This window comes from Pelodiscus sinensis, chromosome 6 (assembly GCF_052426305.1).
Source record: "Pelodiscus sinensis isolate ZL-2025 chromosome 6, ASM5242630v1, whole genome shotgun sequence".
Taxonomy (NCBI): Eukaryota; Metazoa; Chordata; order Testudines; family Trionychidae; genus Pelodiscus; species Pelodiscus sinensis.
Genome location: NC_143057.1, coordinates 91,112,277 through 91,139,920, shown reverse-complemented (window position 1 = coordinate 91,139,920; position 27,644 = coordinate 91,112,277). Strand labels below are relative to the sequence as shown.

Here is a 27,644-nt window from a genome sequence, read left to right as displayed (position 1 = left end):
TCCCTTCTCAGGCCTTAAATAAGCTGCTGTTGCTGGGCAGAACCTAGGTCATATGTCTGCCTAGTTTTCCCGCCAAAACAAAAAAAGAGTGGGAAAGTGTCTTGAAGGGAGGAGGAAGAAGAGTGGTCAAGAAGGAGTCCATGCTGTTGTTTGGACTTTTACAAAATGGTATACATGTGTTATTTATTACAAGAACTTTCCCCCTACATTACCACAGAATGACAGACAATCACCTTGGCCATTCCAGTCTATGATACCACCCAGACAGACTTGACTGACGGTTGGTATACACCAGGGCTATGTCTTCTCTGGTGTGTTCTCATGCAAAAACTCTTTTGTGGAACAGTTCTTGTGCAAAAACTCTTCCAGAAGAGAGCGTCTACACTGGCATGTGCTTTTGCTCAAGAGATGTGCTTTTGCGCAAAAGCATCCATGCCAATGTAGATACTCTCTTGCACAAGAAAGCTCCGATGGCCTTTTTAACCATAGGGCTTTCTTGCGCAAGAAATTCATGTTGCCTGTCTTCACTGGCCTCTTGCGCAAGAACAGTTGCTCAAAAGGGTTTATTTCTGAGCAGGAGCGTCAGAGTTCTGGCGCAAGAAGCCCTGATTTCATACATTAGAACGTCAGTTTACTTGCGCGAGAACACGCAGACCAGTGGTCCCCAACCTTTACCGGCTCCCGGGCACCCGGGGGCGGGGCCACTCATGCGCCGGGCGCCCGGGGGCGGGGCCGCACGTCCTGGGGCACGCCAGGGCCGGGGCCGCCCGAGCCCCTTGTGCCGGGGGCCTGGGGCTGGCGCCGCCGCCCGAGCTGCGTGCCTGGGGCTGGCACCGGCGCCGCGCGCCCGCATGTGCCCCGGGGCTGAGGCCGCCCGAGCGCCGCGCACCAGGCGCCGGTGAGTGTCGCGCACCGGGGGGCGGGGCCAGCCCGGGTTGTCGGCGGGTGCCATGGCACCCGCGGGCACCACGTTGGGGACCACTGACGCAGACAGTGTAGAGAGGCAGCAAGTTTTTGCACAAGAGCGGCTGCTTTTGCTCAAGATCGCGCCAGTGTAGATATAGCCCAGGGATTAGCAAAAAGTGCTGTGCCCAGGCAGTGGGAGCTATGAGAACTGGTGCAAACTGGAGAACCACTTTCTGCGGCTCCCTTTGTCCAGGAACACCAGTCTGTGGCCAAAGGGAGCTGCAAGCAGCCATACTTGCAGACATGCAGGTAAATAAAGAGCTGGTGGCCCACTAACCCTGGTGAACCACCCTGCTATACACCAACGATCATAAAATATTCAGGTTGCTTCCTCTCCCAAGAAACCAGTCACTTTCCATCTCTCTCTCCTGTCAATTTGTACCTTAGATTTCTCACCAAAGACCACACTTGTAGACAATCCTATAATTTAAACATTTATTAAGCGGGAAAAGGAAATTAACATTATTACGTTTAAAGTAGACAAGTATATATACACACATGAGTTACAGCGTGTGGTTTAAAAAGTTACAGAGTTGCAGTGATCTGTCAGCATTGAATTCCTTTTAGGGCTAACTAAAATTGATCCTGGGGATCTCTGCTTCTGGTTCTTAGTTCCAACCTTGTCAGGATATATCTACACTACAACTGACACCCACGGCTAGACCATGCTAGCCATCTTGGGCTCATGGAGCTGTTTCATTGTTTTGTAGGCTTCTGGGCATGCATAATTTGAACTGGGACTCAAGAAAGTTTTTCATTTTCATAATTTTCCACAGCAAACCCAGAGGTGCTAATGGTATGAACTGTCAATCCTGGACATCAGTCTTGGCAAACTCTGACATAAATTAAGCAATGTTTCTGGGCCTAGCCTAGATGGATACTTTCACAAGGTCCTAGATCAGGGGTGGGCAAAGGGGCCACCATGAGCTGGATCCAGCCTGCCAAGTGGGTTAATCTGGCCCTCCAGCTGTCCTGCCATTCCCCCACCACCAGGCCGATTGAGACCTGGGAACGGGGAGTGAACAAAGTCTCCTCCCCTGCCAGGAGCATGTGGTACCAGAGGGAACCACATGCCCTGGCAGGGGGAGGAGACTTCGCATTCTCCTCCATCCCCAGGCTAATTAGGTCCTGGGGGCAGGGGAGCAGGCAAAGTCTCTTGCTCCCCGCCCCGCCAGGGGCACATGGTTCCCTCCTGGCAGTAGGGTTGCCAACCATCAGTAAATTTACGGACAGTCCATAAAAAAATTAGCCGAAATTGGACATGTCCGTAAAGTCTGTAAAAAAAATTTAGGTGTCCGTAAATTTCATAGAAGTGCAATAAAATTTCAAAAAACAGCAGGTATTCTATAGCAATTGAATTTCTTCTGTGCTGCTTCAGTCATTTTAATGCAGAGCAGCAGAAATTGGACATTTTAGTTGTCAGTGTTCGGATGTACAATCACAAAATGGAAAACTTCCAGTACCATGACTAATTAAATGAAAGTGAGTTAAATAGCATATTGTTCTTGTGATGTATGAATGACGATTACTCTTCACTTTTGGCCATTTATGTCATCTTAATATAGTATAAAAATTATGTCCGTAAAAAATGTCCATACATTTTTCCCATTTTGTCCATAAATGAAATTTCTGTGGGTTGGCAACACTGCCTGGCCAGGGTGAGGCGAGTAGTGAGAGATCTTGGGCACTCCTCTGCCTCCAGGCCCTGATTAGCCTGGGAGTGTGGGGAGCATACACAAAGTTTTCTCCACCATCCAGGAGCATGCAGCATCAGAAGGAACTGCACACAGCACCAGAAGGGAACCGTGTGGAGGAGTGGAGGGAGCCAGAGACTATGTCTGCTCCCTTGCCCCCAGGCCCTTCCCAGAAGCTAGGAGACACAGCTCAGGGAGGGAAGGAGAGACGAGGCGCCTCCCGAGCTAAGAGAAAAGCCTTCTTCTGACCCCACTCCTGATGGTGCTGCGCTCCTCCTTCCTGTCTCTGCATGTGTGTGTGTCTGTCCGTCTATTCCTCCCTCCCTCCTGACTGGCCTGGAGGCAGAGGGAGCATGGGAAGTCTCCTCCCACACAGCACCTAGTAGTAACCGCTAGCTGTTCAAAGCAGCTGGAGGTTCTCTTTAGGCGCTGGGCGCCCCTGGCAGGGCAGGGGGCAAAGAGTTCATGCGCTCTCCTATCCCCAGCCAATCAGGGTCTGTGGGTGGGAGAGCACTCAGTCTCCTGGCCCCGCCCTTCCACGTGAGGCTCCACCTCTTATGGAGTAGCCCACGACCACTTCCGAAATTTGCAAAGTAGCCCCTGCTTCAAAAATTATTGCCCACTCCTGCCCTAGATACTCGTCTCCAGGCGTAACCTGGAACTCTACACAGCAGTGAAACAGCCCAAGCCTGGCAAGCCTAAATTGGTTGGCACAGGTCAGTTGTGGGTGTCTAGTTGAGAGTATTCCTATACATAACACAGTCAATTCAAAAGAGAAATGAAAAATGTTCTGATAAGCTATTTTTATTCTAACAGAATTCAAGGGGATGGGACATGGACAGTAGCCTTTTCATACTCTTCATGTGTGTGAAAGGGCAATTAAGTCTTTGTATTGTAATGTTCCACAATGGCCCATATAGTTTTGATAGGGCATTTTAATAGCTAGAAGACTATCGGTCCTGACTGGATTCAGTTTCAGTTTTACAATTATAAAGGAGACTCTTAAATATTACTTTATAGCATGCAATAAAGATAGAATAAGAGAGATTAATGCATGCAGCAATTTGCACGCATTTAATAAAATGTAAACATTCTGTTAGGTTCAATATTCATCTTAAATATACTAATGCACAGGTGAAACAGACAGGTTTTCAGCAATGAATTTGTTGGTACTCAGCTGAGGCCTAAGGACTTAGCAAGAGCTGGCATCTACCTTTACCAGCGTGATGTCCTATCAGATGTTGAGCATATGCCTACAGTTGACTCAATTGAAGTTATTAACTAAACACAAAGGTTGTTTATAAATATGGGAGACCTTCATACCTGCCCCAATATCAGAGGGAAAACAATATGAAATACTCATATAAGATCTGCAACAGTTAAGACAATACATTTTGAAGCAGGAGACTATGATGTAATTTGCTCTCATGGCCTGGAACACAGCAAACATGAAGCTTCAGAACTGTCCATTTTAATTTACGCTTCCAAATTAAATGTTTTTTGCCATTTTGTTTATGTTGAATATAACTTACTATCCTGGTAATCTAGATTTTGTTTCATATTCTCCTTTCCTTGTCTCAAAATACAAAACACTATTGTCTGTTTCCATAGAGTTTCAGTAATTGGTGTTTTGAATAACAACTCACTAAGAAAAGCTGTTTTGTCTAATTTTGCTTAACTAAAAGATTTTATCTCTAATTTTTGCATACATATCAAATGGCACTTGGTCAGGCTGGGAGCCAGGGGGAATAAAGGCTGATATCTGAATTATATTAAAATACAGATTTATTTAATTAAAAGTACAACTGCTTAAGGCCTGTACAAGAAAGGATAGATCTAAAAAGGAATATGTTTTTATGTCTAAAATACTGTTTAAAAAGGCAACATTATTTTAAAAAATAATTTACAATAGAATTTTTGCTTTAATTATATTCTTAATCTCCTAAATTCATTTTTAAAATTTCAGAGCTGGTGGCCCACGGTTTTTATTGAGAATGACGTTGGGAACAGAAATTACTGCCCCTCCCAAAGCCTCTTCACATGCAGCATCAGACCAAAACTTTTTGAAATGGGACCTATCACCAGAGCAAATCAGAACAAGAACAGAAGATCTGATCACAAAAACAAAGCAAGTGTATGACAATGTAGGAATGCTTGATTTTGAAAAGGTAACATATGAGAACACTGTGCAGGCTCTAGCCAATATAGAAGTGGAGTATACAGGTGAGTACATGGAATCTAATACCTTCCTTCTCTTAATTCACCCTGTCCACACAACAGAGTTCTGGAAGTAATTCAGAAAAAGCAGTTACCACCTGTGAATCTGATCTGTGTCATGGGCTAGAAAAAGTATAGTTCTCAGAAGCAATATTTATTCATATTGCCCTCTTCACAGCATTTGTTATACTCAGGCATGAAATTATGCCTACCTTTGAGACATGGCAAGGGAGAGTGAGACCATGCTGATATTGCTTCACTTATTTCTCTCAGAGGGCATCGAAAGAGTCATGATGGACATTGCTCCTTCACTTTCAAAGTCCTCACCTGTGAAGTCTCAGAGGGATCTGTCCTGTCTTTCATTCTTGTCAGTAACTGCACAGAGCCACTTGAGGGCACTGTGCAACAGTATGGATTAAAATGTCTGCAGTACAAATATGATACCGAGATTTACAATTACTTTCCCCTCAAATATAAACAGAAAGAGCACTTTACTTCAGCCATTTGAGGGCCTGTCTGAGACTAGTATCTAAAGTCAAATCAAGTGACTGAGATGATGCTAGTGGACGAAGGAGAGCATTTCATAGAACTCCTTTTCTTCTCCTCCACTGACGACATCTACTCCTTTACGTCTTCTGTTAAGACTTTTCACAGCTTCTGTGCACTTTTCACAGCTTCTTTTCACATAATCTGTGCCTATGTTTATTACACCCCTTTCCCATTACAGATGGCAGGAAGACTGCCGGAACCAATCTTGACTCAAACAGCCTCCTGTCAAATTCATATTTAGCCACAGTGATGATGAGTGATCCATGCATTCATGACCTTCAGCTTGAATTACTGTAGCTCTCTGGGTGGAGGAATAAAACTACAAGGCTCAAGTTAAAAATAAATAAAAAGTTGCTGCTGTATTCTGAACTGGCAGTAAGCTACCCAGTGGCAGAGACACTGAAGGGTACATTTCACTCCAGTGCACTTGTTTCTTCACTGGGTCTTATAGAATCATAGAACACTAGAACTGGAAGGGACCTCGACAGGTCTTCAAGTCTAGTCCCCTACCCTCATGGCAGAACTTTTTAGACCATCTCTGATAGATGTCTATCTAACCTGCTCTTAAATATCTCCAGAGATTGTGACTCCACAACCTTCCTAGGAAATTTATTCCAGTGTTTAAGCACCCTGAGAGTTAGGAATGTTTTCCTAATGTCCAACCCAAACCTCCCTTGCTGCAATTTAAGCCCATTGCTTCTTGTCCAATCCTCAGAGGCCAAGGAGAACAATTTCTCTCTCTCCAGCTTGTGACACCCTTTTAGATACCTGAAAACCATCAGCATGTCCCTTCAGTCTTCTCCTTTCCAAATTAAACAAGCCCAATTCTTTCAGTGTTCCTTCATAGGTCATGTTTTCTAGACCTTTCATCATTCTTCTTACTCTTCTCAGGACGTTCTCCAATTTCTCCACATCTTTTTTGAAATGTAATACCCAGAACTGGACACAATATTCCAGTTGAGGCCTAATCAGCACAGAGCAGAGCACAATGACTTCTTATGTCTTGCTCACAACACTCCTCCTAATGCATCCCAGAATCATGTTTGCTTTTTTTGCAACAGCGTCACACTGTTGACTCATATTTAGCTTGTGGTCCACTATAACTCCTAGATCCCTTTCTGCCGTACTCCTTCCCAGACTGTCACTTCCCATTCTGTATGTGTGAAAAGGATTTCTCCTTCCTAAGTGGAGTACTTTGCATTTGTCTTTATTAAACTTCATCCTATTTACCTCAGACCATTTCTCCAGTTTGTCCAGATCATTTTGAATTATGACCCTATCCTCCAGAGCAGTTGCAATCCCTCCCAGCTTGGTATCATCTGCAAACTTAATAAGCGTACTCTCTATGCCAATATCTAAATCACTGATGAAGATATTGAACAGAACTGGTCCCAAAATAGACCCTGCGAAACCCCACTTGTTATCCTTTTCCAGCAGGATCATGAACCATTAATTACTCTCTGAGAACGGTTATCCAGTCAGTTATGCACCCACCTTATAGTAGCCACATCTAAGTTGTACTTGCCTAATTGATTGATAAGAAAGAAGATCATGTGAGACTCTGTCAAATGCCTTACTAAAGTCTAGGTACACCATGTCCACCACTTCTCCCTTATCCACAAGACTTGTTATCTTATCAAAGAAAGCTATCAGATTGGTTTGACATGATCTGTTGTTTACAAATCCTTGCTGGCAGTTACATAACCCTATTATCTTGCAGGTGTTTGCAGATGAATTCCTTAATTACTGGCTCTATTATCTTTCCTGGAACACAAGTTAAACTGACTAGTCTGTAGTTTCCTGGGTTGTTCTTATTTCTCTGTTTTTAGATGGGCACTATATTTGCCCTTTTCCAGTCTTCTGGAATCTCTCCCATTTTCCATGATTTTTCAAAGATGATAGCTAAAGGCTCAGATACCTCCTCTATCAGCTCCTTCAGTATTCTAGGATGCATTTCATCAGGCCCTGGTGACTTGCAGACATCTAACTTTTCCAAGTAATTTTTAACTTGTTCTTTTTCATTTTATGTTCTAAACCTACCCCATTCTCACTAGTATTCACTATGTTAGGCATTTCTTCATCAGACTTTTTGGTGAAGACAGAAACAAAGACGTCATTAAGCATCTCTGCCATTTCCAAGTTTCCTGTTACTGTTTCTCCCTCCTCAGTGAGCAATGGGCCTACCCTGTCCTTGGTCTTCCTCTTGCTTCTAATATATTTATAGAAAGTCTTCTTGTTACCCTTTATGTCTGTAGCTAGTTTAGCTTGTTTTGTGCCTTTGCCTTTCTAGTCTTGTCCCTGCATACCTGTATTGTTTGCTTATATTCATTCTTTGTAATTTGTCCTAGTTCCCACTTTTTATATGACTCATTTTTTATTTTTAGATCATGCAAGTGGAATACTATGCAGTGGAATAGCTTGCTTTTGGGCTCTTAATAATGTCCCTTTGAAAAACTGCCAACTCTTTTCAATTGTTTTTCCCCTTAGTCTTGCTTCCCATGGAATCTTACCCACCAGCTTTCTGAGTTTACCAAAATCTGCCTTCCTGAAATCCATTGTCTCTATTTTACTGTTCTCCCTTCTATCATTCCTTAGAATTGTGGTCACCAATCATGAGACCTTGACCAGTCGATCACGAGGCGTTCCGGGTCGCCTATTTCCCCCCACCCCCAAGAAGCCCCACTACCTACCTCGAGCGACAGCGGAGGTAGTGGCAGCTTCCCACAGGGTGGACGGAAGTCCTGCAGCTGTGTGTCACTTCTGGGTGGTCCGGAAATGCGCTGCCTGCTTCCTTGCCCCAAGTCTGTGGCGTGCCAGGAACTTACCGGGTGAGTCCCGAAAAGTGCACGCTGGGACTTCCCTTCTCTGCGGGAGACAGGAGTCAGGCCCGGAGGGGGCGCATGACGGGGGCTTCACTGCTCCACAGGAGGCTCATGCTAGCCCTGGCGGAGGCGCGCGACAGGGCTTCCTTCCTCTGCGGGAGGGGGGAGTTTGGCCCGGAGGAGGCGTGCAACAGGGCTTCCCTCCTCTGGGAGGAAATCCTGGGAGGAGGTTGGTGCAGGGGACTCTCTACCCCCACTGGCACCCTGTCCCCTGCTGCAGAATCCTGTCCCCTGCCCTCTCGACACTCTGTTCCCTCTCCCTGCCCCCAGCCGCAGAACCCTGCCCCCACTGGCACCCTGTCCCCTGCCCCAACACCCACTAGCACCCTTCCCCAGTACCACGTCCCCTGCTCCCACCAGCACAGTTGGGGCCACATTAGTGAGGCTTGGGGGAGAGGGCTGGGTTTAGAGGAGTTTGGGGTTTTTTTTGCATCTCACTTGTGTGTTCCAACTGACTTTTCTGTGGGTCAGTGACCCCAACTCAAAACAGGTTTCCTGCCCGTCTCATAAATAAAGACGACGCAGAAACTTTTTGTGTTTGACACAGTATTTTATTTAAAAATGAAGCCTGGCCAACAAACCCCCAATTGGGGCCAAGCCCCCATCTGGCCACAGCATCATAACACTCCTGCACTCCCCCCCTTTCCCCAGACCCTAGATTTGAGCCTATCATATACCCCAACCCAAATTCCTGAACCCTTACATCCACAAGCCTGTGGCTTGCTTAGTACTCCAACCCTATAATCTGACCCCAACACTTCCCGGCCTGGAGCCCCCTCCTCGAGCCAGCATCCCCTTCTTCACTTCCTTCTGCATCTGGATTTCCTCCCAGAGCTTGCACCTCTCACCCCAAATCCCTCATTTCCACCCCAGAGACTACACATCCTGTCTCAACCCAGCGAGGGTACAGCTAGACTACAGGAGTTTTTCAGGATTCCGGAGATATCTCAGAAAAACTCTTCTGCATCCAGAGATGCGTTTGTTCTTCCACTTTTTTGAGTGGAAGAGCAAACATGCTCTTTCAGTCACCGCTATATTCCTTTTTCCACAAGGAATAAGGGGGTTCTAAAAGAAGGGGTTTTTCTGACATTTGGTCCAGTCTAGACAGGCCAATGTTGGAAAAACCTCTTCCTACAGAAGAATTGAAAAAAAAAAAAAGCAGCAGTATTGTTGTGGATTCAGATGCTCCTCAGCCTAGCCACCTCCTCCTGTAGCTCTCCCAACTGCTTCCTGAGAGATTTCACCAGCAGGCACCTTGCACATTGGATGGTCCTCCCAGCCTAGATTTCAGTAAATGGGAATTGCAAGCCACAGTCCCTGCAAAACCACACCAGAATGTGGATAGAGGCATCCATGGTCAGGTGCTCTGGCTACAGGCACAGGTAGAGGAGACAGAAGCAGTGCTGGCCTAGGTGTTGCGGGTCTTCCTGACAATAGTAGGCCTCCCTCTTTCAAACTCCCTCTTAAACTCTCCTGTTTGCAGCCCCCTGTCCACTTCACTCCCATAGTCATTCTGCCTGTGGCTTTTAAAGCCTGCTCGCCTAGGTCAGGCTTACCCCCTCGTTAGTCACACAGGGGAAGGCTGATCCTGAGGCTGAATGCTAGTTCAGATTTAAGCATTGGTTCCCAATTTTCAAAGCTCTATGTGGGACTGCTCTCGCTTTCCTGAAGGACCACTCATAGTATGTGATAATGACCTCCCAAGACAGAAGCATTCCAGAACCTTGGAACTGTCAGTCTTTAACATTACACTCATGAGCTGGGGAGAGAGCTTTCCCAATAACTGGCCCATGTACCTGGAACTCATTCTCAGAAAAGACTCAGATGCCCACAAACTTCAGCAGCTTCAGAGTAAAATGTAAAACTTACCTCTTCATTTGAACCATCCCAGCAAAACAAATAAAGTTCAGTTCCTATAGATTGGAGGAGAGAGCAAACCACATTTGTATGTGCGTCCCATAATTTTGAGAGAGACAAGATACCACAGTGTTTGGCTGTGTGTATAGTGTCTTGGTTTTTCACAAAGCTTTTTCAGTTAATTTTAAAATCTGTAACTAATCTTTAGAACCTTCATTTGCTAGTAAAATGAACGGTCTGCTATGACAAAAAGCATTTGTTACACTTTAGTGTAAAATGTTTGAACAAAGCATAACATGCAGGATATTAGCACTTTTTAAAAGGGAAAACTATCATTAGATTTAATCAAGTAATCCAGCTAAGTCATTTCACCTATTTTTTAAAGTATAGGACCTTTGTTCATGTTTGTCATTCACAAAGTCACGTGACATTACTGCTGAGAATTTAGTTTGTTTAGTTTAGTTTAGTTACCTTATTTTTCATTTCTGTTCAAATTTATGTTACTCCCCTTGTGATCTTAGTCCTAAATAATGGCACGTTATCTCCCACAGTTTTCATATTATTAGTAATAAAAGGAGTTGGTCATAGCTGTATTTTCTTGTGCCAATTTTTGAATTATTTGAAGGAGAATTATAAAGATTGAAAATTTGCTATTTCCAATATTCTAGAGAGAGAAAATCCATGACATCCATTACAAATAGTTTATTTTAAAATATCAATTTTCTGTACTTTTAAACGATTCATCTTGTTTCAAAACATAAAATTACTCAAGTGTTTTAAATATATCTATACTAGAGGGTGAGGCTCGTTGTTGACCGGGCAAAGTCATTTTGCATAGATTATACTTACAGGAAAGGTCAAGACATTAAATATATGTAATAGAATCTTTTATTCACGTGCTTGCAAAAGGGAACTAAAAGAACAGTTTTAAATTTGTAGGATTTCATCTTCAAACATTATTCATTTTACTGAGTAATTATCATACATTGTAAATTTGAATCAGAAACTTAGTGAAGAAAATTAACTGGTGTCAGTTAAAGCTTGCCGATATACGATGTTTGTGGTTTTTCAGTCTTGCTTATGTCAACAGATTTTTTCCATTTCCCACTCTGGATGTTGCTACATAAAATTGTCTGTGTACAAAACAATTTCAATACAATGTTGGTCGAAATAAATCAAAATAAAAAAAGAAATTGAAATAAATTGCTGGTGCATAAAAATCTTTAGACAATGATAGCAAGCAATCAATTCTGATTCTTTATAATATTTATTGTATTAGTAGTAATATGCAAATATGTTCTTAAAAAGTAAATAACAAAAAAAATCTAAATGCCAAAAAAGGTAACTCCTATCAAATAAAGCTTCCATCACTCTTTCTGTAAATAATTTGAATTATTTTGTCATTTATAAGAGTATAAATTTTCTTTGCACTAAAACGACAGTTGAATAGGTGACCCAATTTTAATTTTGTTAGCATGTATTTTTATGAACTCTAATCATAAGAGTCATGACTTTTTTTCGATGAAAAACAAAAAATAATTATTTAAACCTTTCACTCAAAATATTCCAGTGTAAAAAGTAGTGCGTTCAGCTAATTCAAGTGGCAAAATTTAAGTGGCTAATTCAAGTTTATGCAAAATTTGGTATCTGTAGGTAACCGCAAAGTATGACTTCATTTTGTACAAACAAATCCATAAACAAACAAACTCTTCAAAATATGTAGTAGATAAAACCTTTACTTAATCAAAATTGACCTTATGGAACAATTAAAGTGGGGACATTTGCCTGGGCAGTTAGACTTTCATAATGTATAATACCAGTGAAATCAGCATTTGTTCTAATAATAATTGCAGCTATGTATATAATTCATTTGTTACATAACCTGTAATCAGTTCATTAGCTGTAAATATTAATCAGTGGTTGCTTCACGTATCTGTTTATATTTGTGGATTTTTGAAAGCTTGTGTAAAAACTAAAAGAATGAACCTTTACTAAAATGACTTATGTATTCCTAGAAAGTTCCTCATTCTGAAAAAAATGGACATAATCTGAATGCATTGTAAGTGCTTGGTGATTTTTTTAAAATATATTTTTATTTTATTAGTGGAAAGAAGCATGTTGGATTTCCCACAGCATGTCTCATCCGAAAAAGATGTGCGCTCAGCAAGCACAGAAGCTGACAAAAGGCTTTCTTATTTTGATGTGGAGATGAGCATGAGAGAAGATGTGTTTCAAAGGATTGTTTATTTACAGGTAGATGACAAAGAAGATTAATAAAGATATCCTATAGAGGAATATGTAAGATGCCAGCAATGAAACTTATATTTGAAAAAATCAGTACAGCAGCATCTCTATGACTTGGTTAATCTCAACTATTGTTAAATCCTCAACTCAATAGAGTTATAGCGTATGTGTTACATGAAGGACCTCATTTAAATTCTCGTGTTTCAAATAGGGTTGCCAGATGCTTTCACAAAAAACCCCGAACATGGCGGAGGGAAAAATTGGTTGAGCAAAAAAAAAGGGGGTGGGGGGACCAAAGTTGTTGAGCAAAAAACTGTGCCTTTAAATCTTGTATTTTCTGTGGGGTTTTTTACCGGACAGGGACCACAAATACCTAACTGTCTAGGTGAAAACTGGACACCTGGCAACCCTAGTTTCAAAAACCTAAGAATATTGTGTAAAGTAAATCTTTCTTAGCTAGAAATCTAGAGAAAATGGTGCCCGTTTTCATTTCAGTATTTGACTGCCAGATGTGCTTTTGTGCACACTCATTCACTATTTTTCATTTCATTAGAGTTAGTAATGGATGCATTTTTTGTTTGTTATTCTCAAAGTCAGTAATGCTGATTTAAACAAAATTGTCTGGGTTTGCTGTTGGAGCCGCTTTTTAAGTGTTTTCATAGTATATCATACTCCCAGTGAGCATCATCGGAAGTGTTATATTTTAATTAAACAATGAAAAGTCCTGTGGCACTTTATAGATCTTACAGGACTAACAGATTTACTGGAGCATAAGCTTTTGTGAGTATGCATGCATCTGACGAAGTGGGTCTTTGCCCACAAAAGCTTATGCTCCAATAAATCTGTTGGTCTATAAGGTGACACAGGACTTCTCATTGTTTTTGCAGATTCAGACAAACACGGCTACCCCTCTGATACTTGCTTTAATTAAGTGTATATTATTAATTTTGTAATTCAGACTAAACTAAATAATTAAAATTTCCTGTGATGGTCTCACTTTTCTTACTCTCCCAAATGTATGAAATTGTATTTACCATTCTTCAGTCAAGTAATTTTAAAATGGTAAGCAAATAATGTAGTATTTATTTATACTTTAACATTTATACTTTAACATTTTCATCTTTCCCTGCTCCAAATGTGAATCCTGTATTTATGCTTATTGTTGTTCCACATCACTTGTAAAGCACAGAGCCACTGCCTGCTGGTGTCATTTCTCTGCTGTCTCTTTCAGTACAGTTGCTTTTTGTAATAGTAACTGGAAATCTTGATACTATTTGCACTGAGATCCGAACAGAAACTTTTGTAATCAAGTCCTGAATCTGTTAAAGTTCTTACCATGTTTATACTACTCCTTAAATCACTTTTATTTAAAAAAATATTAGTAGAGGAAGATGTATAAGGTTTTTTATGTCTAATTAAATAAAAAATATTCTAAATATTAAGGAAAAATTCCACTGTGACTTAGGTATTAAATGTATATTCCAGATCTCCTTCTATAGGAAACGTTTATTCCAGTGATCTAAGCCCTCGATATAGGTGTTTATTATAGATTCCTAATATTAATGTGTGTGATGAAGTGATAATATTAAGCCTAGTCATGCCTAATAACTGCACACACTGGCATGTAGAGGCATGCTTAAGAATGTTACCAAACCTCCCCACCCACACATCCTTGTTTCTACTCTAGTGTTCAATATGTCACATAGTCTCTTTTTCTCAGTTCTCCTTAAAGACTTGTTCATACAATATACAGAATAATATGGTTGTTCAAAAATGAAATGTAAAATTATATTATGTAAATATCATCAAAGTGACAATTAAGAAGTAATTATCATTAATTCTGAAAGATTCAGAAAAATAATGTAAAGTACTCAAGTTTATAATCTCTCACAAAACTTGAACATCAGAAAAACATTGGGTGAGATAAAATATCATTAATAATTAGGAGTTTAAAATTCACCCCATAACACATTAAATCCATGATTGCTGTAAAGTCTTACACCATTATTGATATTGAATCAAATAATTAGCCTACTTAAGCGGAGTTGAACTGCTCATCTCCCTGAACTTAGGTATGTGCATAAATGTTTGCAGGATGAGCATTAGATCTCTTCAAGGCAGCCATTGTGATATTTCTGTTTATAAGTATGTTTTAAGCGAGGTAGTTGATAGGGTAAAAGTGACCTAAGGAAAAATCCCACGCGTGGCCTAACTAATTTGACATGGTATTCTGTAACTCTTCTTAATTTTAATTGTAGTAAGATAACCCTATCCCTTTATACCAGGGCTACTCAACATACGTGTGTGTTGGGTTTATGTGGGGCTCAACGTGTGGCCTTTGGGTGGAAGCTAAAGCAAAAAAGTAGTCAAGATAATGGTTTTCTGTTGATATGTGTTTTAGTAGTTAAATTCCTGGACTGTCGTTGCTCATTAAAAGTGCTGTCATATGGGTGGAAATCGGGTAAATGTTGCATTTTATTAATATCAGCAGAACTGACTTAAATGGGGCTTGTGTGTTATGTAGTCTTGCCTTAATCTTTGTATTCATGCCCGTCAGTGTGAAAGAAGCTATTTGCATATATTTGCATATATGTGCAACCACACTTAAGTTGTGGCCCTCGGCATGTGCTATATCATTGTGGCCCCCGGGGCTTCCAAAGTTAAGTAGCCCTGCTTTATGCATTAAAATACTCCTGTTTTTTCTACTCATCATTTTCTATTCAATATAATTTCAGCAAACACATGATCTAGGATATTTAAAGCCTGAAGCTAAGCGATACTTAGAGAAGTCAATTAAAATGGGAAAAAGGAATGGACTCCATCTTACCAAAGAAGTACAGAATGTGCGTATGGGATTTCTCTAATTATAATATGATGAAAGTATGGTTTCACTGCTATGAAGAATTTTTTAAGTGTATATTTGTGTTCCGGGCTGTTGACACCAATACCACAGGAGCAGCAACAGCTGCAGTGCCAAACCCTTTAAATCACCACTGGCATATTACACTCTGGGCAGCTCTAATGACCTGGGCAGGGTCTGCATGGCACCCTCCAAGTGACACTGCGAGTTGGTTGCCCCCAGCCCTGCCTCTGCCCAAGGCTCTGCCCTTTTTGGGAGAATGGAGCTGGGCTCCCCACATGCACCTTGTGCAGGAGCCCAGCAAGTCTGTCGGCCCCCCTGTCTATAGGACATCCTATAATAGGCATTGAAATACAGGCAGTCCCCGAGTTACGCGGATCCGACTTATGTCGGATCCGCAGTTACGAACGGGGCCCTTCCTCTCCCTGGTCTCCAGCAGAGACGCGTCTGGGCTATCAGCTGACCGCGCGCTCCGCGGCTTGGCTCTGCTTTGCTCTGCTTTGCCCCCCGTTTGCAGACCAGGGGGATGGGGGGGGGGCAAAGCAGAGCCAAGCCGCGGAGCGCGCGGTCAGCTGACAGCCCAGACGCGTCTGGGCTGTCCGCTGGCCGCGTGCTCCGCGGCTTGGCTCTGCTTTGCCCCCCCCCCCGTCCCCCTGGTCTGCAGATCAGGGGGACGGGGGGCAAAGCAGAGCCAAGCTGCAGAGCACGCGGCCAGCGGACAGCCCAGACGCGTCTGGGCTGTCCGGTGCCCGCGTGTTCCGCCGCTTTGCTCCCCGTCCCCCTGGTCTGCAGACCAGGGGGACGGGGAGCAAAGCAGAGCAAAGCCACGGAGCCCGAGGGCAGCAGGACAGCCACGGCGCGTCTGGGCTGCCCCGGTGCTCCGCGGCTTTGCTCCAGACACCTGTGGTACAGCAGCTGGGGCGCTGCCAGTTGGTCCCGTAGCGCCGCTCTGGGCGCTACTGGACCAACCAGGCAGCACCCCAGCTGCTCTGCCCCAGGCGTCCTGATTCAGCCACTGCTGGTCAGTTTCAGCAGCGGCTGAATCAGGACGCCTGGGGCAGAGCAGCTTGGGTGCTGCTGGGTTGGTCCAGTAGCACCGAGGAGCGGTGGCGCTACTGGACCAACCCAGCAACACCCCAGATGCTCTGCCCCAGGCGTCCCCAAGTCAGCCGCTGCTGAAACTGACCAGTGGCTGACTACAGGAAGCCCCTGCCCCGGGCTTCCTGGAATCAGCCGCTGATCAGTTTCAGCAGCAGCTGACTTGGGGATCCCTGGGGTTCTTAAGTTGAATCTGTATGTAAGTCAGAACTGGCGTCCAGATTCAGCCGCTGTTGAAACTGATCAGTTTCAGCAGCGGCTGAATCTGGACGCCAGTTCCGACTTATATACAGATTCAACTTAAGAACAAACCTACAGTCCCTATCTTGTACGTAACCCGGGGACTGCCTGTATTGAAGAACAGCTCTTTGTAATCTCAAAAGCTTTTCTCTCTAACCAAGAGAAGTTGAGCCAATAAAAGATATTACCTCAACCACCTTGTCTCACTATTTAACAGCACAGGCATATGAACATGAAGTGGCCTTCTGCCTTTTCCTGATAATTGTTCCCAATTGTTTTTCAACTGACAGTAGCTTAAATTTCTGTTATGCATATTTGTATTATGTTAAGGTTCCTGATGTCTCTGGAAGTTAATTAGAAACTATATGTAAGGAGACTGTGTTGATGGTGTAGAGTGAAGTAAAATCTTGACTATTGTTAAAATCTCACCAGCAGCAGAAATAAATGAATTAGAATGTATGCAAGCTGTATTTAGGTAAATTTGGTAGTGAGGAGCAAGAATACCCTAGAAGTCAGCCTGATATATCGACAATATTTTGCTTATCCAATTTCTTGTCTTTAAGAAAAGATTTTGGAATGCTGTTCTCTTTCATAGATGTTATTTCCTTTCTGCTGTGTATTTAAAGGTTTCAAACTAATCTAGGAGCTCTTTTAACTTTTTGACAGCTTTTTGTCACAGCTTTTGTTATCTCTGCTCCTTTTGGAGCCATCAACCACTTATCTTCAGGACAACAATTACCACTGGAATACAACAGCAAATTTTATTTAAAATTAAATTTAGTTTCTCTATCTTTGGTTTGAAAAAGTCTACGTGTTAATACATAAAAACTACCTAAGAACATTATTTAAAAACATCAGTGGTTCTTAGTCTGTGGTTCTTGAACTGCTGGGAGTTCACAGACTATGTTTAAGTAGTCCACAAAAGATATAGATTAAAAACTGACCAAACAGAATTCAGCTATATATACAATCGGTAGATTTCCAAAGGGGGCTGTACCACCATTCAAAAATTTTTAGAGGTCTGCAAATGAAAAATGGTTTAGAATTACTGATTTACATGCCCAAACCGTTTCTAGTTAATAAAATATACTTCTAACATGTAAGTTTTGGGTAAAAGAAATTCTTAGAGAAAGTTAAAATATTTTTTACATGTAAGGCACCAATAGGTAGTTACAATTTTGATTTTTGATGATCAATTCAATTTATATTCAATTTAGGAAATAAAGACCATGAAGAAACAATTGAGTGAGCTGTGTATAGACTTCAATAAAAACCTCAATGAGGAAAACACATTTCTTATGTTTTCTAAGGATGAACTTCGTGAGTACTTTATTTTTCTGTCTTTAGAACTGCAGTTAAATTTCAGGAATCCCTTTTGCACAGCTCCTAAGCTATGTCTATACTGCACTTCGCTTCTGCAAAAGCTTATGCAAATGAAGCGTGGATTCAAAAAATGAGGAAGAACAGCTCTTGCACAAGAGGGGGTTTGTGCAAAAACAGCCCCTAATTAATTATGCAAATGAAGCATGGCAATATGGTAATCTGCGCTTAATTTGCAGAAGCTTTTGTAGAAGAGAGGTGCAGTATAGACATAGCCTTAGATAAGGCTAAATTGTCATATCTAGGAAATGAAACTGTAACACTGTTACCAGGGGCAGTGGATCATGTGGGCTAGGAGAGGCTGTGCCTTCCCAAACAATTAGATATGGCTCCACCCTATCCAGGCCTCCTGACCCGAGCTCATCTGGTGTTCTTCTCCAGTCCTCCTGTGCTCCAGCTGGGGCCAGGCAAGCTGAGGTTGCACACTGTCTACCTTCCTCATGCTCTGGAGATGAGGAGGCTGTGGCCACAAGTTGCCTACATTTCCCATGCTCCAAAGCTGGAGAGCTGCCCAACTTCTCCATCCTCTTCAACCTGAGGGCTAGCCTGGGGCGGTGCTCAGGAGAGACTCTGGGCTCTGGAGCCGAGTAGAAGGGGCAGAAGGCGTGGGGTTGGGAGCTAGTCTCCTTTAGCCAGGGGTTCACCTCCCCATGAGTGTTACAGCCTATATTGGTTTCCTAACCTTTTCCAAATTCAACTCAGGATTGCCTTGGTGAGATTAAAAATTCTTCATGACTTGCCCTACCTCATCTCTCAGATCTCATTACCTATTGCCCCGCTGGCCCGTTCCACTGCTCCCATCTTTGCCTTACTCTGTTCTCTCCCTTCATTTCTCTATTGTTTAGTGTCTGTGTTATTCCATCCATCTAAAACACTTTTCTGCTGTTCAGGAAGTTAAGCTACTTCCTTGTTTTACATATTGCTTTAAAGCTTTCATTTTCTGTTTATCATATGATTCACTTGTCTCTATAAGGATTTGGTGATCCCAGGTCTGGAGGTCACTCTTTAAATGTATTTTATGAGATTAATAAAAATACAAATTTTTAAACTATAATCTTTAAAATGGGTTTAGTTTGTTAAATATATTTTTGCTAGCCATAAATGATGTGTTCATAATTTTCATTTTGTATGATTTGGTTAAAAGAAAAGGCAATAACCATAACTTTTAGGGCTATATACAGCAGAGGAGTTTTAAAACTAAGATCTGGAGAAAAGCTGAGAGGTGCAGACGAGCACATGGTTGGACTGACATCCCTTAGATGTGGATTTATTAAAGGGGATTATTTAATCTTAATAAAGAGGAGAGAATAGAAGTCAATAAACAACATCTAGAAAATGAAGAGAAACTGTCAAGCAAAAAGGAATCCCAATCAATTACATCACATAAAGGCAGTCAAATAAATATTGAAAAATTTTATAAATGCTTGTGTACACAAGCAAGAAGTGTAAATACTAAGTGTAAATACTAGGATGGATACACTTAAGTGCCTGGCATTGCATGAGAATACTGATATAATAGGGATCACAGAAGTTTGATGGAACAATGGTAAACGATGATACATAGTAATACCAGGCTGTAAAATATATAGGGATGACAAAGTAAGTCTTTGTGTGGGGGAAAAGTAGCACTATATGTGAGAGAAAGCAGTCACATAAAGTAAAGATCATAAATGAATGAAATAGTACCATAAAATCTTCATGGATAAACATGCTTGAATAACAAGAGTCTAGCTATATACTACTGACTATCTGACGGGACAGTGAAGGTGATTGTGAAATTGTTTGGGAGTTTAGAGGGGGCTACAAAAACAAAAAACCAATAATAAAGAGGGATTTCAGCCACCATCATTTTGATTGGACGCATATCATCTTAGGATGAGATGCAAAGATAAAATTTCTAGGCATTATTCATGATTTTTTCTTGAAGCAGTTAGTCCTGGAATACACAATGGGACAGGACTATATCAACATTTACTTAAGTGATAGACTTTGGTCCAAGATGGTCATACTTCTAAAATGCTCAATAATAGCTATCCTAATGTAATTAAATTTAATACCCTTATATTGGGGCAAAATACCAAAGGAACTTCCCACTGTAGCATTTCATTTAAAAAAAGGGAACTATACAAAAATGAGGAAGCTGGTTAAATGGAACTTGAGAGGAACACAAATAATAGTAGCATGCCAGCAAGCTTCATGGAAACTATTTAAAAACAGCACAGTGGGATCAAACTAAATGTAGATTTAAAAAAAAAGGCAAAAGCACCAGAAAAGTGCTGTTTCTAAACAGCAGAGTATAAACTGAGGTTAAAGGCACCCTTTACAAATCGAAAGTCAAACGGTACTGAGGAAATTAGAAAGGAACATAAACTTTTGCAAGTCAAGTGTAAAAGTATAGTTAGGCAGGCCAAAAAAAGAATATGAAGAATAGCTAGCAAAAAAACCAAAAACTAAGGTTATGTCTACGTTGGCACATGTAAAGCACTGGAAGTTACAGCACTGATCACAGAATGCTACATGGAAATTGCTATTGTGTGTCCACAGTATGCTTCTTGTGATGGTGGAGCATGTCCACATTAGCAGCTACTGCAACGGTTTACTGGGATACCAGAGGTAAAAATTTTGGAAGAGTGGACGTGTTTTTTCTCCATCCCTGTAAACCTCGTTTTATGAGGAAAGAGAGATGGCTCAAAAGAGCAGTTTTTTCCAAAATTTTGCATGTATCTTTTTCCGACTTTTCTTTGTAGTTTAGCCGTAGACAAAAAACAGTGCACTGTGATAGCTATCCCACTCTACAGCTAGCACAGGGTGCTTGAGAAGGATTTGCAATGCCGCATAAGGCTGTCAGCAACATAAGATGATGGAGGTTTCCCAATCCCATTGCTCTATGGCAGTGTTTCCCAATTTTATTTGGCCACAGAACACTTTTAAACTCAAAAGAATTTTGCAGAACCCCTAATAACAGTCTAATATATGGAGCTGAAAAAGTAGACCACAAATAAATAAGGATAATAATAAACAAATGCTAAACAAGGTCATGAGATCAACATTTAGTTTAATTGCACACATTTAAAAACAAAAATCACATAATATTAATTTTTTTTTAAATCATAAAATGTTATTGTAATGGAATTTTCTCACAGAACTCTTATTCTCATTTTGTGGAACCCCATTTGGGAAACACTGCTCTGTGGTCATCCTGTTATATTGACAGCTTCATTTCAACAGAAGGGGGAGGAATGCAACAGGGAGAGTGTGTGTGCAGGGTAGGGTAGAGACTACATTTTGGGAGATATCAGAATGCTGTCTTTTAAGTTCAGACTGTGACACAAAACAATCTCTCAGAAGGCTCCTGAGGCAGGGGGAGGAGGAAACCCTGACATCTTAGCTTCCATTGCATAGCAATCCATCTCTCTGTCTCTCTCACACACATGAACATGTCTGCCTCTATGTTCAACAGCACAAGCATTCCATCTAACTGGTTTGCTCTGTGTCGGGGAGCAAATCAGCAGTCTGCAAAATGTTCAAAATGGAGGTCTGAATGGGGATGTGTTCGTGCCTGTAAGACAGAGGAGCTCTCAATAAAGAGCAGAGGGGACTTGAGGGATTATGAGCCATTTCCAGAGGCCAGTCAGAATGCAACAAACAATTCAAGTGTCCATACTGTCCCCCCAGTGCTGTATCCAGACCACAGCAAGCTCTACGCTTGTCATTGAGATAGTTTACCTAGAACACAGCAACTGCAGAGTTAGTGCACACTAAATGCCTTGCTGCCGATGGAGCCATGTAAAGTAGTCAATGAAGCGGGGATTTAAAAAAAACCCTCTTCATTAAAATAAAAATGGCCGCCGCGCTGTGCCAACAATCAGCTGATCCAGCACAGCACGGTAGTCTAGACGCAGTGCGGTTGACAAGGGAAGCCTTTGTCGACTGCTCCTGTAAGCCTTGTGAAACCCCCCTCTCAAAAAAGTTGTAATAAAGTTAGAAAAGGTACAGAAAAGCGCCAAAAAATTATCATCTTGCAGAAGAGTAGAGATTAAATAGACTGGGACTGCTGAGTGTATTAAAGAGATGACTAAGGAGGGGATAATCTGTAAAAATTGTGTTTTGAGCAAGTGAATAAAGAAGTATTCGTCACTACTTCAGATAAGACAAGAATCAGGAATCACCCAATTAAGTGAATAGGCAGCAAATTTTAAACAAACATAAGTAATTACTTTTTCATGCAATGCACTTATGAAACTTGTTGACTGGGGATGTTGTGAGGACCAAAAGTATAACTGTTCAAAAGATCCATCTGTCAATAGCTATTAGCCACGATGGTCAGGAAAGCAGGTAACCCCATGCTCTAGTTGTCACTAAACCTCTGACTTCCATAAGCTTTGGACCAGATGACAGGAAATGGATCACTTGTAAATTGCCCCATTCTGTTCACTTCCTCTTAACATTTGATGTTGGTCATTTTCAGAAGTCAGGGTTCTGGGCTAGATGGACGGTTGGTCTTATATTTAATTGGTCTGTGATAAAACAAATGAAATATTGTTTGATTCACTAATCATTGTTCTGATATTTTAAAAAAGAATTTCTACTTGAAAACATCCTTTATTGAATATTGTCTATAATTTATATTCCACAGAAGCCCTTCCTGATGAATTTATTAATAGCTTAGAAAAGACTGGAAAGAACAAGTATAAAGTTACATTAAAATATCCCCACTATTTTTCTGTCATAAAAAAGTGCTGTGTTCCAGAAACAAGAAGAAAAATGGAAACTGCCTTTAACATGAGATGCAAGGAGGTACATCAGATATTTAATGTATGAAATTCTAAGTGTGGCTAATAATGGTAGTATATAAGAATGTATTAAAAAGTACTTAAGAAATTCTAATAATGTAATTCAGTACAAATAATGAAAGAAGGCAGTGTTCCCTCTTAGTTTTCCCATGCATGATTGGAGTGAGTTTTGACATGTGCACTAATATTGAGGTCATATGCACTTGTGAGGATGTGTGCTACTGTGGCGCCTGCCAGTTACTAACAAAAATCCTAGCTATAATTTTATACATATATAAATTTTCCTGTGGAATGACAGAGTGATGTCATCACATCACTTTGCATCCACAGGAGCCAAGCCTCAGCAATTCCTAGCATTGGCCTCCCCAGGGTCCATGTGAAGAGCCGGGGCTGCCTGCAGCCCCATCCCTCCCCTCCTCTTCCCAACAGTGGGGGTAAAGCCATAGCTGCTGTATTTGTAGCCTCGGCCCAGCCCTCCCCAGTGGCAGATGAGGGAAAGAGACGGGGGAGATGCAGCCTGGCCCCTCCCAGCAGATGGGGGCATAGCCGGGCCTGGCGCGGCTTCATCCCTGCGCCTCCCAGCAGCCAGGTGACAGAGCCAGGCCTGGCACAGCCTCGCCCTGGCTCCTAGGGTTGCCAGATGGTTTAACCAAAAATACCGAACACTCCCCCCCCCAAAAAAAAAAACACAGAAAAAATTCTGTTGAGGGGCAGAAAACGGGGGGAGGAAAAGAGGGGAGACCAAAGGTCTTTAGGCTTTTTGCCGGCGGCCATTTTATGTTCTTGATCAAGGCAGAATGCAGCTTCCCTGTGGAACCAGGAAAGCAGGGGAGCGGGAGGTGCCGGGGGCTGGGCCCAGTTACCGAGTGTTTCGTAGGGTTGCCAGGTGTCCGATATTTTCTGAATTTTTTTTTTACCAGACAGGAGGTGAAAATACCGGACTGTCCGGGTCGATACTGGACACCTAGCAACCCTACTGGCTCCCCTCCCCAGTGGCTGGGGGGAGAGATCGGTGCCAGCGACGGCCTCGGTCCAGCCTAACCCCCCCAGCGGCCAAGGTAGAGAGCTAAGCCTGCAATAGACTTGGCCCGAGCCAAACCCCTCCCCTCCCCCCCCCGCAGCGACTGGGGGGAGAAAGCTGGGCTTGCTGCGGCCTCAACCCAACTCCCCAGTAGCCAGAGGAAGAGAGATGGGACTGCCTCGGCCCAACTCCCCAGTCGCCGGAGGAAGAGAAGTGGGATTGTCTTGGCCCAGCCCCTCGGCAGTCAGAGGGAGAGAGTCAGGCCTGCCTCAGCCCAGGCCAGCAGCCGGAGGGAGAGAGCTGGGCCAGCCACAGCCTCTGGCCAGCCTAACCCGCCCCCCCCCCCCGCCCACGCCAGCACAGCAGTCAGTGGGAGAGAGCCAGGCCTGCCTCCCCGCCCCCCAGCGACTGGCAGGAGAAAGCCAGGGCAGGCCAGGGCTGTTACACCTCAGCCTGGCCCTTCGCAGCAGCCAGGGAGAGAGCCGAGGGCTGCCTACTCCCAGAGGGAGGTGGTTGGTGAGTGTAACGAGCAAGGGGCATAGCCCCTGTGTGTGTGTGTGTGAGAGAGAGAGAGAAGCCAAGTTAGTCTGTAATAGGAAAAACTTTAAAAACAACGAATAGTCTAGTAGCACCTTAAAGACGAATAAAACATGTAGCTTTCAGTTCATGATACCACCTACATGTTTTGTTCGTCTTTAAGGTGCTACTAGACTCTTACTCCTGTCCATCAAATTGTAGATACCATGCTATCAAAACTCTCAGGAATCTTACCAAACTACATTTTTACTTAAACCATTTTTGAGTAATAATCTCAATGTGTATCAGAGAGATAGCTGTGTTAGTCTGAATCTGTATAACTAGAAGTCCTGTGGCACTTTATGGACTAACAGATTTATTGGAGCATAAACTTTGGATATTGGAGCATTGATTGGTACTCCTTTCTTTTCATGTGCCTGTATATTTATACCTGTCTCTGGAATTTCCACTACATGCATCTGACGAAGAGGGTCTTTGCCTACGTAAACTTATCCTCAATAAATCTGTTTGTCTGTAAGGTGCCACAGGACTTCTTGTTGTTTAATCTCAATATGCTTCATTTTAAATGTCTGCTATTGTATATTATTTTAGTTCAAATTTTATTCAGATTATTGTTTTGATCATATGAATTTAGTTGTTTTTAATTCATCATAACCTTGCCTTCTTTTTCCTAGGAAAATGCTAAAATTCTTCAGCAGTTGCTTCCCTTAAGGTCAAAAGTAGCAGAGCTTCTTGGGTACAGTACACATGCCAACTTTGTACTGGAAGTGAACACTGCAAAGAGCACAGATAATGTAACAACCTTTTTAGGTTTGTTTTTATTTATATATTTATATTTAGTTATGCAAATAAACTTTTTTTAATATTTGTATAAATCTAAATAAATAAATTAGTTCTCCAGTACTAATAGTAGCAACATAGTACAATATGGAACAGGCAAGTTGAAACAAAGGTAAATCTCTGGTTGCTTTTTCAGATGATTTAAGTAAGAAACTAAAACCACTGGGTGATGAAGAGAGAGAGTTTATTTTGGAATTGAAGAAAAAAGAGTGTGAAGAAAGAGGCTTTAACTATGATGGAAGAATCAATGCATGGGATTTACATTACTATATGAACAAGACAGAAGAGCTTAAATATTCCATAGATCAAGAGAAGCTGAAAGAATATTTTCCTGTTGAAGCTGTTACACAGGGCTTATTGAGCATTTACCAGGAGTTGCTGGGACTTGTATTTGAGCAGGTAGAAAATGCTCATGTTTGGCATGAGAGTGTTACTCTTTATACAGTAAAAGATGATTCAACAAGAGAAGTTTTAGGGCAGTTTTATTTAGACCTCTATCCCAGGTAATTCTATACATTATTTTGTTTTATTTTAAAAGTGTTAAGATGGCATCAGTCTTACCTAGGAGTGGAGTTATATGAATTTAGAAAGTGATTTTTTTGTTTCCTAAATGTTAGTGTGTTTCTGGTAGGGAAGCATTCATATGGCTCCTGTTCTACCTGTATATATGTTCAGTGAGTTTCAAACAGTGTTCCTTTCAATATCTGTCTTTGGTTGTGTTCTGATCAAAAGCCCGGACCCACACACAATAGAGGTTGCTGGCTAATACTACAGGTGATGTTTATTTTTCTCTTTTGTTTGTAACATGCCTTTCACATGGCACATCAACACTCGTAGAGATGGATGTGTTTCTGTCTTCTGCCTATCAATCAAGAGATGCTCATCAGGATGAAGAAATCTTTGTACCCTTTTCCACCTCTTAACTCCTAGCAACCAAACTTGCACTTGCATTTCTGGTTCATATTAAAGGAACTGAGCAGAACAACTGGTGCCTTTGACTTAAACACCATTTCGGACCTTGTTCAGCCTCAGTCTTCTATGTGGAGGAGAGAGCAGAGAATCAATCAGGCTACTGCCTCCAGTCTACCAAGGCAGCAAGAGGAAGAAGAGAAAACTGATTAATTCTATCTGAGCCTCCCCCTAGTCAAAAAAGACAATGTGCTTTTGTGCAAGAGAGCGTCCACACTGTATAGACACTCTTGCACAATAAAGTTCTGATTGCCATACACAGAATTTTTGTGATAGGTTCTTTTTGCACAAGAAACACCTGTTGAGCATCCACACACAGCTTTTTGCACAAGAACTCTTGTGCAAAAAGGAGTTATGCCTCGTAGAAGGAGGTATACCTACACTGCAAAAAGCCCTCTGTTCTGTTGATTGACTTGTGTAAAAACGCGCTTGAGTTGTGAACAGATGTTTTTACACAAAAACCCTGTAGTGTAGACATAGCCTATGTGTCTCCTCCTTGCCTCCTAACACAAATCTTAGTTTTATTTCTTTATCCCTATGCCCCTTCCCAACATATTATTTAGAGACCTTTTCTTCACTCAAGTTGGTAGGAAGTTTCTCTGTGTCTTATTCCAATAGATGCTTGACGAGAAGTTTGCCAGTACTTTAGACTGAGCAGGCAAAAATTCCCTGACTCCTTCACTAAGATTCTCTCAACCTTGGGGCAGGCATCAACACTCAAGCCATCAAGACTCAAGGGAAAAATTCTTGAACCCAGATCTTCCTGAGAGCCATACCTATCCTGTCCAGTCCTGCTGATAACACTGGTCTTGTGCCAGGTCCTGGTTCTGTGATCACAGTTTCATTTCACTGTCTTTTGACAGTTTCCGCAGAGAGTTCCATGTAGCAGGGGAAAACTTGGAGATGACCATCCTATAGTCTCCTCTTTAGTGGATGTGTCAATCTCACATTGAAGGTGATTCCCTTCTACCCCATCTTGTCTAAATGTGTCAAATTCCTTGGTGGTCTACAGTGACTAAGGTTTCTCAAAGTGCACTTCGTGTCCCACAAGATCTGCTTACCAATGCGTAAAAATCAGAATCATAGAACACTAGTACTGGAAGGGACCTCGAGTCCAGTCCCTCTGTCCTCACAGCAGGACCCAGTATCATCTACCATCCCTGATAGATGTCTATCTAACCTGCTCTTAAATATCTCCAGCGATGGAGATTCTACAACATCCCTAGGCAACTTATTCCAGTGTTTAACCACCCTGACAGTTAGGATGTTTTTCCTAATGTCCAACCGAATTCTTTCTTGCTGCAGTTTAAGCCCATTGCTTCTTGTTCTATCCTATCTTAAAGATCTACTTCATCAGGACCACATCCTTCATCCTAAACCCACAGCCCTAAATTGAAGGGCTTGGTCCATGAGCAGTGTCTTCTAAAGTGTCTGAGCTTCTGAGGCAAGTTTTGATTATTTTATTGAATTCACGAATCCTTCACATAATATGGTGCT

The 27,644-nt window shown here is 42.0% G+C and overlaps 1 protein-coding gene across 5 annotated transcripts in view; it reads left to right on the top strand.

Moving 5' to 3' along the window:
* NLN (neurolysin) overlaps positions 1 to 27,644 on the top strand; it is a 58,906-nt gene that overhangs the window by 5,665 nt on the left and 25,597 nt on the right. For 4 of the 5 annotated variants that reach the window (XM_075932383.2, XM_075932382.2, XM_075932381.2 and 1 more), the window contains 7 exons: positions 4,627 to 4,883; positions 12,270 to 12,418; positions 15,145 to 15,252; positions 17,825 to 17,927; positions 22,624 to 22,784; positions 25,013 to 25,148; positions 25,315 to 25,681. In XM_075932383.2, coding sequence (XP_075788498.2) covers positions 4,655 to 4,883; positions 12,270 to 12,418; positions 15,145 to 15,252; positions 17,825 to 17,927; positions 22,624 to 22,784; positions 25,013 to 25,148; positions 25,315 to 25,681 — 1,253 coding nt within the window. In that variant the 5' untranslated portion in view covers positions 4,627 to 4,654. Of the gene's footprint in view, positions 1 to 4,626; positions 4,884 to 8,021; positions 8,255 to 12,269; positions 12,419 to 15,144; positions 15,253 to 17,824; positions 17,928 to 22,623; positions 22,785 to 25,012; positions 25,149 to 25,314; positions 25,682 to 27,644 lie in introns of those variants that run through there. The other variant, XM_075932384.2, reaches the window with a different exon arrangement.